The 13,002-nt window shown below is 33.9% G+C and overlaps 1 protein-coding gene across 1 annotated transcript; it reads right to left on the reverse strand.

The window, feature by feature from the left end:
* Positions 1-1,922: 1,922 nt before the first annotated feature.
* Positions 1,923-2,864, reverse strand: LOC124959728 (olfactory receptor 8K3-like). The gene has a single exon (XM_047518066.1). The coding sequence runs from the start codon at positions 2,862-2,864 to the stop codon at positions 1,923-1,925; it is 942 nt and encodes a 313-aa protein (XP_047374022.1).
* Positions 2,865-13,002: the final 10,138 nt, after the last annotated feature.

Genomic DNA, 13,002 nt, shown 5'->3' on the forward strand with positions numbered 1-13,002 from the left:
CGTTGAATTTTTTTCTTTTTCTAAATGTGTTTTGAAGTCACTCCATAAAATATGAAACTATATCCACACAAATTATTTTCTCAAATAATAAAATCATAAGTCAGATTCTTTTTTTATATTCCATGAAAAATTTCCTGAAATAACATTTTTTAAATCCATATAAAGATGTAAAAGAAAGCCACTGTGAAAATGAAAACATGTTGTCAAATATTAAATATTAGCCCATTATTTTGTGGTTTTAGAAGTTCTTTATTGAGTTATGTTTATTGATATTTTTAAATTTAAATATTAGAAACTCTTACCTTCATCTATTATGAAAGTCTAATTTTTTCCACGAAGTTAATTTGGTATAACATAAAAAAGCTAATAAATTTAATTAAAAAATTATTTTTTAAGCTATTACAATCTTGTGTTCTTTACCAAACCATATTAACATTTTATCTGACCTCTGTCCAACTTAAAACATCTAGCCAATCCCCAAACTTTATATATGCATATATGAGTAAATGCATAGCTAACAACTAGGTATATTATGCTTTCACAGGGAACAAAAAATAAAACATGTGCACTCTGTAGTAATGTTTATATCCACATGAAAAATATTTGTATGCTTTTACTTTTCCAATTAATTATTTTTATACATATGTTTAGATACATAGATAAATATTTACTTGAGAGTGTAAAGAGGAAACAGATCAATCTATATATGATGCAAATAAAATTCCATGAATGTTAAATGAAAAAAAATAATAAAGAAAACATGAATAAGTTGGGGGAGGGTTTTACATGAAATGTGCCAAAGCAACAAGAAAAGTGTTTGTGTTGACACAGCCACAGTACACTCTCCCTACAAACACAGATCAGCTCAAGTCATGGCTTGTCTCTATTTGATTCTTTCAAGTCCTGTTATCAAATCTATGCAAAGAACGAAAACTAATGAAAAGACCAGACACTCTCTTTGGGACCAAATACTAGGGAAAGCAGTCACTGAAGGAGGAGCAAGAGACTTGCTTCATCATACAACATGAGACATGGGCAAGAAAACGTAAAATATAGGCTGAGTTTTAGACAAAAATTATTCTGTTCTTTTGGAAAGGTGTGGACAATTAACCATTTATTAGACAAATATAGGGAGAAAAATTTAAAAGAAAAATGAAAGTGTTAGAAGCTTATAGTAAAAACAATATCATCTCTTAAATATATATTCATCAGTGTCTATAAAGGACTAGATTAGATGGAATTGTATTAGCAGCACTGAACCTCTGATTTTCTGAATGGTAAATTAGGTTAGGTAAATAGGCTCTTTTGAGCTCGTACATGAAAGAAAGGCCACTGATGAGGAAAAACTAGAGCCTGGAGCCCCAGGTAGAAGAGGGCCGCTGAGTTCTGGCATCTGACTCAGTCATTTAAATCACTGTGCTACAGTGAGCAACTGATGACACATGCAGTTTGATTTTAACACAACCCATAGATCTGTATGAAACCTAGAGCAGAAAGGTTATGCTTGCACAAAAAGAGAAACACACAAACACATGCACTGTCACTGGAAGTTTATTACAAGAGTTGTGAGTATAAAAAAAAACAAAAAAAAAAAAAAAAAAAACTTTTTCCACACGTAATAGTTTTTCTCATTTCAGTACAGCATCAAACTCTGACAACTCCCTGTGTAGACTATAAACCCTAAATTCATTCTACTTTATCATACAGTTTATTCAATATTTTTTCAATTCATCTTTCCCCATTCAGAAAAGCAGATCTTGCTGTTCTGCTCACTAATGTACTTCAAGCGTTTAGAAATTTTACTGTTGACTACAATAAAGGTAATTTTTTAAATATATGTTGTTTGCCGAACATGATAAACATGGGAAGACAGACCTGTTTCACAGTCAAACCATATTCATGCAATTCATATTCTATGCCCTTTAAGAGATGACACTGCATATCCTTTTCCATGTGTTTTGTAGAGCATACTTTACGTCTTTATTCCTCAAACTGTAGATCAAGGGATTCAACATTTGGATGATCAGAGTGTAAAATATGGAAGCCACTTTATCAGTGTCCAAGGAGTGACTGGACTTGGGCTGCACATGCATAAATATCAAAGTCCCATAGAACACAGTGACCACAGTCAAGTGGGATCCGCAGGTGGAGAAAGCCTTGAGCCTGCCCTCAGCTGACTTCATCCTGAGAATGGCTATGAGGATGAGCAGGTAGGACACCAGGACGATCAGAAGAGAGGAAAGCAGATCAAAAGCTGCAAAGCTCATAATTATTAGTTCAACATCATGAGTATCTGAACATAGCAAAGATAACAAAGGCATACAGTCACAGTAGAAATGATTAATGACATTGTAGCCACAGAAGGATAAACTAAAAATCTTTATAGTGACTGTCAGTGACATAAATGTACAATAGAGATAGGGGATTGCCACTAGCAACTGACATAACCTGTTCGACATGACGACAGTGTAGAGGAGAGGGTTACAGATGGCCACATAGCGATCGTAGGCCATTGCAGACAGAATAAAAAGTTCACTTCCAATGAAGAAGAGAAAGAAAGCCAGCTGCGTAGCACAAAAATAAAAGGAAATTGTATTTTGATCCGCAACAAAATTGACCAACATTTTGGGGCCCACAGATGTAGAATATCCAAAATCAGTGAAAGCAAGGTTTCTAAGAAAAAAGTACATGGGTGTTTGTAGCCTGGAGTCCACCTTGGTGAGAATGATCATGCCCAGGTTGCCCAGCACTGAAACCAGGTAGACGATGAGGAACAGCCCAAACAGTGGAGCCTGCAGCTCAGGGCACGACGTGATGCCCTTCAGAATGAAGTCATGCACCACTGTGAGATTGTGTTTCTCCATCCAAGTTTATTAAACAACCTGTTTCAGATACAGCATCAGTGCAATCAATGGATTGCAAATATTATTACTTGAGAAACTTTTATTATGGAAGGCTGGTATACCTAAGATATATTCAGGCTTTCCAAAGTAGTAAACTTGAATTCATATGCATAGGTACATGTACAAATACATAGAAATAAATTATCAATAGTTCTAATCTATGGTGATTTTACTCACAATAGAATCCTATTCATTGTTTAATCATATTTGGGTTGTCCCAACCTGGAAGTCAATTGCCACTGACATTTACTAATTAGAGGCCAGATAAGTTGCTAAACATTCAACTTTCTTCGATGTGCAGCCCAAACAATATTTGCATCACTTCCCTTCTTCCAAGGATGAGAAACCCTGATGCATAGAGAGATGTACAGATGTATATAGATAGATATGTAAAGCAAGTAGGAAAATAATTTAAATTTTGTTAATTTTTTTGGTATTAGATAAAAGTACAATTATAGGTTATTTTGTTTTTAAGTTTTTATTTTCATGTACTTAATTACACAGTCACATTTAAAATTGCATGAAACAATATCAGATAATGCACTACAGTTACACAGGAAGGATTCCTAAAGAGAAATTATAAGATTGTATACAACTCCCTACATTAAAAGTTACTGAATAATTTTCTTGAAATAAATGGTGGAAGAGGTCCACCTATTAACTCAGCTGGTTGATACTAGAAAGATGTATGAATAGACAATGTGCAATTGTTTTGGATTAATTATCTTCTAATCAAAACAACTATTATAAAAATAAATTAACGTATACTATCATAATAGAAATTAACAACATATTATTCATCCTGTGGTATTTTTATTTTAAATGAAATATGCTTACTTGTGTGTAACAAATTAGATTCACTTTATTGTGCTATAACATAAGGGAATATTAGGAAAATGTGAACAAATGTGGAGAAAGAGATATTTCATTGATGTTGTACAATGAGGACATATAATCTCATTTAGATACTTTAAAGAAAAAATGTTCAAATATTTTTAAAATAAATTTTAAAATGTTCTATATTGTACAATTTTTTGTGGCATATAACACCATGTATACAAAATAAACTATAATAAAGATGAAATAAAGATATTTGGATGTGTTTTATAGTGCTCTATACATTTAAACTGAAATAATTTCTTCCAATATAATGTATCACACTTACGGGTGTATGTGTGCATCACAAAATAAAATGTATCTAAACTTTTCTAATAACCCAGAAATTACAAGGGGTGGCATAATAGCAGGTGTTTGGCAGGTACATCCTTAGACTGATGTAAAATCTGTGAAGAAGCATTTTTTTCCTTCATAAAGAAGGGAAAGGGAAATGACCAACTGTGCAGTGCAAATTTTAGTGACAGGCACTTTTTACAAGAAATACAAACTAACAATTTTACAATGGTCTAAATAAAACTGTCTACATGTAATTTACACTTAGCTCAAATATAATATTTCTTATATAGTTGTGGCTGCTGATATCTTACCCTTAATTAAAATAATAAACTCCCTCATTTTGTTAGAGAAAAACCTTCAATAAAAGAATAGGAAATAGATTGAACCATGTAATTTATTTTTTCTGTTTTGGTTTGGTTAGCAATCATGAAATACTACAACACAACATGAATAAAATCAATATTAATTAATAATCTTATAAGATAAAGAAAAGTATCATTATTAGCTTAGTTGAATCATTTCACATTATATTGAAAAGTCATAATGCCATTTTATGTCCATACATGTGTATACCTGTAATTGTCAATAAAAAGTGAAAAATAAAGAATGTTTTATGTTCAACAGTTTTGAGGTTCCATGAAAAGAACCAAACTGCTTTTCACAGTTTACTCATCTTTACCAAATACTCAATTTTCCTTTTAATCTTATGCTCTGAGAAAAAATTAGTAAGATCTCACTGCAAAATGTGGAAAATTTTGCTCTTTTTATAAAACCAGGTCTCCTGATATTGAAAAAATGCTTTTTATATCTCAATGTGAGGCAGTAACTCCAATCTCTTAGTAAGAGATCTGGAATAAATCACATGTATTTAATTACATAATTTTAAATATTAAATTATCTTAGGGTCATAAGAGAGCCTAGAGCCACTAAATGCCTAAATATTTGGGAGGAAATAAAAATGTGGTTATTAATCTCTGTTGTTTCAATTTTTTGCCATTTTGTGGTCTTTTAATTTACATATCATCCTCAGGTTTTGTTTTTTTTTTTTTTGCTTTTACATATTAAATTGAATGTATGCACAATTAAATTATTTTATAAGCCCACACCTTGTGTACACACTTATGAGCTTTTAACTTCTCAGGTGTCAATATTCCAAAAAAATGAAGGAAACAGAAAGAGGTTCTATTGCTACTGAGCTATTAAGGAGCTGAAGAAAACTCAGAAACTGAAAGAGAAATGGTCACTTGCAAAAGATTACAATGTCACAGCAAAATGTATCTACTTCAGTAGCTCCTGCTAACACATACAAAACCTTCCATCTTTGTTACCTGCACTGAAGCTTCCCTCTTGATTCTCTCATGTGTTCCTAACATTGCATTATTGAGGACGATTTATGGATTTTTTTCATCATTTGAGACTCTCCCTCAGGAGATACCAAGCAACTATTAGATTATCCCTAAAGCATTTGAGAACTTAATGAAAGGCCTGGAGTTTGTCCATGAATTGTCAGGGACTATTTGTATTCAATATTTATTTATTTATGACAGGATGTAGCAAACTCTCTTTTGAGTTTTGTGCAGATTTGAAATTAGGATCTCAAATAAATGCCTGTACCCTCTTGTTTTTTGTAGCATAATTTGAAATAGATGAGATATGGGGAAACATTTAATACTATTTCTAGATTAATAAATTTGTAAAATGTGGCATAAACACAATGTGGAATATTAATTACCCTTAAGAATGATAACCTGCACTATGCACGTGGATGAAACTGGTGAACATTGTTGTGCTGTATGAAAAAATTGACTCACAGAAAGACAAATCCCCATGCTCTCCCTTACATTAAATATGGAAAATAATCAAACTTATGGAATTAGTATTGGAATGGTGATTACCAAGGGCTAAGAGTTTGGAGGAAAGAGGAGATGCTCAAAAATAGAGATGAAATCTTGATTATACTAAATAAAAAATTCAAGAGATCTGTTTTAAACACAGTCTCGTTTTCTGCTTTGAAATTATTAAGAGTCTGAATCTTACATTAAGCACAACACAGTTATCTTTAAAAGGAACTGTTTTAATACATGCCAGATATGAATATAGAAATCAAGCTAATTCAAAGTAGAAAAGAAACAAAGCTACCTTTGCCATAAATCCTGTTTTAAGAAATATGCATAGTAGAAAAATACATAGAAATGGAAAAGAGTTAAGGAGGAACAGAAGGAAGTGAAGAAGGGGGAGAGGTAACTAAATGGGTCCTTCATAATAATAAGTGCATCAATTATTAACAAACCTTCAAAGGATTCAGTGTTATAAAGAGTAAATAAGTATGAATGTTAGAGATTGAATATTATAGGATCAACTTCTAAAATTAGTATAAATCTACTTCTATTAATCCAAATAAATAGTACTTGGAAAACAAAATATCTTATGTTTTTGTTTTTTGATGAAGTTCTAAGTTCACAAAAGATGAGAGAAATTATAGCGATCCTATTGAACATGTGCTGCAGGAATGAGCTTTTGCTGTTTACTTCTTTTCATAATAAAGTCCTCAGTCTATTTATAAATTAAATTGTTCTTTACTATCGAAAGTACTTCAATATTAGTTCCATTTTAGATATATATTCCTGAAGATTTTCTCCTGTTTTGTACCTTGCCTTTCACTTTGCTGATCATTATCCTTTGCTTTGCAGAGGATTTTAAGTTACATGTGGTGATACTTGTATGATTTTGTTTCTTTTGCTTGACTTTGGAGTTATATCCTTTTAAATTATAGCCAACCTCCAGTTCTGATTTAACTGACCATTCTTTCTCCATTATGTGTTCTCTGCACCCATTTGAAAATCAGTTGACCATATAAGATGGTGTTGCTTCTGGACACTCCATTTTGTTGCTTTAGTATACTTCTGTCTTTAAGCCATTTCCAAAATTCTTAGTTACTGCAGCTTTGTAACTTATTTGCAATCAGAAAATTTGATTCCTGTAGCTTTGATCTTTTTCAAAATCATTTTGGAAGTCAATAAACCATATATGTGTGAGATTATTTGTGGTACATATATTGAATTCCAGTACTCAAAATGTCTCCTTTTTGCCAGACCCACAAGTTTTTAAACAATTTTATTAAAGTTAAATTCATCTTAACTCACACATAAAATAATACAAAATAATGAAGCACTAGGTGATGTTTCTATATGCATATGATTGGGTAATGTTTAAATCAGTTGAAAAAAGTTCATCCTCTTTAACACATCATTTCTATGAAGTGAAAATATTCAAAATTCTTTCTTCTGGTTTTTGAAACCTACAGTAAATTGCTACCTACACCATCCCTACTATAAAATAGCACAACAAAAATTCTTCAGCTTATCTAATTGTAATTTAGCACACAGAGATCAGTATTTCCTCAGAGCTCACACCTACCCTTCCTCCTGGCCACTGGTAACCACCAGTCTACTCTAAACTTTTATAAGAATAACTTTTTGACATGCCGCACATGTGTGAAAAAATGTGGCACTCGACTTTATGTGCCAGGTTTATTTCAAACAACCTAAGTTTTATTCAAGTTGTCAGAGAGGCCAGGATTTCATTCCTTTTGAGGTTAAACACCATCCATTGTGCATATGCACGTTTTTTTCTGCACATTCACCGGGGATGGATGCTTAGGCTGCCTCCCTTGGTGACTGCTGTAAGTAATGGTGCCGTGAACACAGGAGCACAGGTGTGTTGTTGCCCAAATACTAATTTCAGCTTTTTGAATACCAACCTAGCCATATGATTGCTGGATCATGTGGTAGAGGGATCACTAACTTTTTGAGGAACCTCCATGGTTTTCCATAATGGGTGTGCTAATTGACATTCCCACCAACAGAGTGCAAGTTTCCCTTTCCCCCATGTGCTTCCTGATGTCTACCATTTTTTTCTGCCATCTGATCTTCATTTGTGTATCTTCTTTTGATAAATGTTGATTTAGGTCTATTGTCTATTATATTTTGGGGGCTATTTTGGTTTTTAAGTTTTATTTGGAGTATCCTATGTCTTTGGGACATTGACCTTTGTTTAGTATATACATGGCAAATATTTTCTTCCATTCTTTGTGTTGGGTCTTGATGATGTTTTTCCCTGAGAGCAGGAGGTTTTAGTTCAGTGTAATCTAATTTGACTATTTATATTTTCAATTTGTGCTCTTCAAATCTCCAAAAAATTCTTTTCCATTTCAATATTCTGAAGAATTTTCTTTCTGTCTTCTGGAACTTTCATGGTTTTTGGGTCCTTGATTTATGTTATTTATTCATTTTGAGTTGATTTTCATAGCTGTTGAGAGATAGAGGGCTAGTTTCAGTGTTCTGCATGTGATTGAACAATGTTCTGAGCATGGTTTATTGAAAAGATTTTTCTTCTCCAGTGCATGTTTGTTAAGGTTTGGATATGTGATGTCCCCAAAAATCTCATGTATGAGACAATGCAAGATTCTTCAGAAGTGAATTGAGTGCATTATGAGAATATAACCTATCAGTGAATTAATCCACTAATATGGATTAACTGGTGGTAACTGTATGCAGATAAGGTATGGAGGAGATATGTAACTAGGGGTATGCCATTGGGTTTATATTTTTTCCCTGGTGAACAGAACTCTCTGTTTCCTGCTTACCATGTCTGAGCTGCTTTCCTCTACCATGTTCTTCCATCCTGATGTTCTGTCTCACCTTGGGCCCAAAGCTATGGAGTCAGTCATCCATGGACTGAGACCTCTGAAACTATGAGCCCCAAATACTTTTCCTCCTCTAAGTTGTTATTTCCAGGTCCTTGGGTCACAGTGTTGAAAAGGTGACTAACACAGCAGGATTAGAAGACAGATGGTGAAAAAAAAAAAAAAAAGAAGACAGATGGTGAAAAAGTCCATTGTCCATTAAGATTGGTGCTAAGCTGGGTCACAGTTGACAATCACAGTCCAGACAGCCTTGTTTGCTGTGTGCCTGACCCACTCTAAGTCTGGCAAAACTTAAATTTGCCTCACAAGCATGTAGGTCTCTACCTGATGTCAGTGCTATTCTTAAATTTCATCTTTGTGCTCTTGGCCTACATATAGGGCCATTTGTTTCTGGCTCTTGCTGGTTCTCTCTGCAGTGTGCCAGGTACTGAGCTCTACAACAAAGTCTTCTGGTGGTATTTATTCTGAGATTCTACGTGGGTAGAATCTTGTTTCCTACATTGCTGGGAAAGGTTCATGGAGGATGATGGAAGGAGTCGCTTTGCAGACTGGATAACGCTGTTCCAGTAGGTAGAGGTCAAAGTGCTCTGCCTAGGACTGGGGTCCAACATGGCAAGGCTTGATGCTGGGTTCATGCATAAGGCCTTGATTTAATTCCCCTTTTCTCTCCCATATGGGAGGTAGCTCTCTCCACACTGCAGTTTTAGGGGAGTTGGGAGAAGACCACCCTTTCTTTGCTGCCTTCTTTAACTCTGTTTTTTTTTTTTTATTGTAAACAAATGGGATACATGTTGTTTCTCTTTTTGTACATGGCGTAAAGGCATACCATTTGTGTAATCATAAATTTACATAGGGTAATGTTGTTTGATTCATTCTGTTATTATTTTCCCTTCCCCCCCACGTCACCCACCCCTCCCTTCCCTCCATACAGTCGTTCCCCCCTCCATTCTTGTCCCACTAACCCTATTCCTAACCCTAACCCTAACTCTAACACTAACGCCTCCCACCCCCCATTATGTGTCATCATCCACTTATTAGCGATATCATTCGTCTTTTGGTTTTTTGAGATTGGCTTATCTCACTTAGCATGATATTCTCCAGTTCCATCCATTTGCGTGCAAATGCCATAATTTTATCTTTCTTTATGGCTGAGTAATATTCCATTGTATATATATACCACAGTTTCTTTATCCATTCATCAATTGAAGGACATCTAGGTTGGTTCCACAATCTGGCTATTGTGAACTGAGCAGCTATGAACATTGATGTGGCTGTATCTCTGTAATATGCTGATTTTAAGTCCTTTGGGTATAGGCCAAGGAGTGGGATAGCTGGGTCAAATGGTGGTTCCATTCCAAGTTTTCTAAGGAGTCTCCACACTGCTTTCCAGAGTGGCTGCACTAATTTGCAGCCCCACCAGCAATGTATGAGTGTACCTTTCTCCCCACATCCTTTCAACACCTGTTGTTGCTTGTATTCTTGATCATCGCCATTCTAATTGGGGTGAGATGGAATCTTAGGGTGGTTTTGATTTGCATTTCTCTTATTACTAGAGATGTTGAACATTTTTCCATATGTTTGTTGATTGCTTGTACATCTTCTTCTGTGAAGTGTCTATTTCCTTAGCCCATTTGTCGATTGGATTATTTGCATTCTTGGTGTAGAGGTTTTTGAGTTCTTTATAGATTCTGGAGATTAGTGCTCTATCTAAAGTATCATTGGCAAAGATTTTCTCCCACTCTGTAGGCTCTTTCTTTGCATTGCTGATAGTTTCCTTTGCTGAGAGAAAGCTTTTTAGTTTGAATCTATCCCAGTTATTAATTCTTGCTTTTATTTCTTGTGCTATGGGAGTCCTGTTGAGGAAGTCTGGTCCTAAGCCAACATGTTGAAGCTCTGGGCCTACTTTTTCTTCTATAAGATGCAAGGTCTCTGGTCTGATTCCGAGATCCTTAATCCATTTTGAGTTTAGTTTCGTGCATGGTGAGAGATATGGGTTTAGTTTCATTCTGTTGCATATGGATTTCCAATTCTCCCAGCACCATTTGTTGAAGAGGCTATCTTTTCTCCATTGTATGTTTTTGACCCCTTTGTCTAGTATGAGAAAATTGTATTTATTTGGGTTTGTATCCGTGTCCTCTATTCTGTACCATTGATCTACCTGTCTATTTTGGTACCAATACCATGCCATTTTTGTTACTATTGCTTTGTAGTAGAGTTGAAGATCTGGTATTGCGATACCCCCTGCTTCACTCTTTCTGCCAAGGATTGCTTTAGCTATTCTGGGTTTTTTATTCTTCCAGATGAATTTCATAATTGCTTGCTCTATTTCTGTAAGGTACATCATTGGGATTTTAATTGGAATTGCATTGAATCTGTATAGCACTTTTGGTAGTATGGCCATTTTGACAATATTAATTCTTCCTATCCAAGAACATGGGAGATATTTCCATCTTCTAAGGTTTTCTTTAATTTCTTTCTTTAGTGTTCTGTAGTTCTCATTGTAGAGGTCTTTCACCTCTTTTGTGAGATTGATTCCCAAGTATTTTATATTTTTCGAATAAGATCGATGCACATAAATCTAAGGCATTTTTATACATAAGCGATGAATCTTCAGAAAGAGAAATTAGGAAAACTACCCCATTCACTATAACTCTGTTTTCATTATACTAAAACCAGACTCCATGTTCCCTCAGGTGGCTTCCTTAGCGCTAGTGATGGTAGGTTTGCTCACTCAATATCCATTACAATTAGTGTGACTATAGGAAGGGAAGCACTGGACAGTAATCCTCACTGGCTATCTTGTTCCACCACCCCAACATTTAAAATACGATTTAATTACTAAGGGAATTCTACTAACCTTAAATGCCCTGGCAAATTGCTACTGGTAGAATTACAGGTTTTTTCTATATTAAACCATGGTGGATTTCTTAATGAATATTTTTACTTCTTCTTTACTTCAGTTAATCTTTGATTTATTTTTATCATAAAATTATTCTTCATAAAAATTCATTTATACTCTTTCATCAATTTTGAATCCTGGTTCTGATCCTAATAAGAAGTCTTTTTTACCCTATTTCTAATTCATCATGTGTATGGAAGTAGCCTTTTGTAAGATATATTTGCATAATCATTAGAAATATCTAGTCTAGTTTTTCAGATTAAATTTGTATTTAAAATTCTAAATCTCACATTATACAAATTTTTTCAACCAGATATATTTTTGTTTCCATGTGAATTTATTTGGATCTAATTGGTCTTTGAATTTTTTTTTTAGGACACTTAAACTTACTAAATATGTGTAGATTATTTCCCCAAATTACTATAACTTGTATACCTCCATGGCAGCTCTACAGTTTAAAGTATGTTCCAATTTTATGAAACTGTAAGAGCAGTTGATATAAATTTTTACTTATTTTGTTCAGAATATTATTGAAGTGCAAGCATAGAACCGAAAATATTTCTAAATTTTTAATTTCTCTATATATACTCTGTTTGCTTTTCTATGGATTGTAGACATTTTAATTAGTAATTCCGTAGATGCACAATTATATTTCTTTTTCTAGTCTGTGGTGTGTATTTATTTTACCTTATTTGGGATTCTTTTCAGTGTACATACTTTGTAATATTTAATGCATAAATCTATCAATCTTTGTGATTTTCAATTGCATTTAAGTGTCATGTTTGTGCTGAATCACACTCATCTACATACACACACACACACACACACACACACACAGCACACACATGCAGACAGTCCTTGTTTGCAAGCTTAGAAATTCAGGGATAGTGTGAAACAGTGACCATGACTAAATGTTGACACTTAAGGAAAGAACCATATGAACAGTGGAGAAGAGAGCCTTCCAAAGCAAAGCAAAAATATTGCAGTAGAAATATGTGAGGCTGTGTGTATATAATATTGGGGATTATTTGAACTTAACAATATCAATTTAGAGTAATAAACTTTGAATTCTGCTTTCTAAGGGATTTTCCTGCAGGAATAAAATAGTAAAGTCTCTCCTTGACAAGGAAATGAGTCTTGCAATGTAATAAAAATTAAAGAACCAAAGAAGAGACAGAAAAAAGGGAGAATAATATATTAGGACATTCCATTTTAATATTACTCAGTGTTTTTGTTATTAATGCATATTCCAGCATTTGCCTTTTTTATATTTATTGTGATATCATAGGTGTTTTTCTTTTTAGTTTCATTATATAGTGAAT

Source organism: Sciurus carolinensis, chromosome 11 (assembly GCF_902686445.1).
Source record: "Sciurus carolinensis chromosome 11, mSciCar1.2, whole genome shotgun sequence".
In the NCBI taxonomy this organism is placed as follows: Eukaryota; Metazoa; Chordata; class Mammalia; order Rodentia; family Sciuridae; genus Sciurus; species Sciurus carolinensis.

Coding starts and splice junctions, on each gene's coding strand:
- LOC124959728 (XM_047518066.1), bottom strand. CDS start 2,864: ATGGAGAAACACAATCTCACAGTGGTGCATGACTTCATTCTGAAGGGC.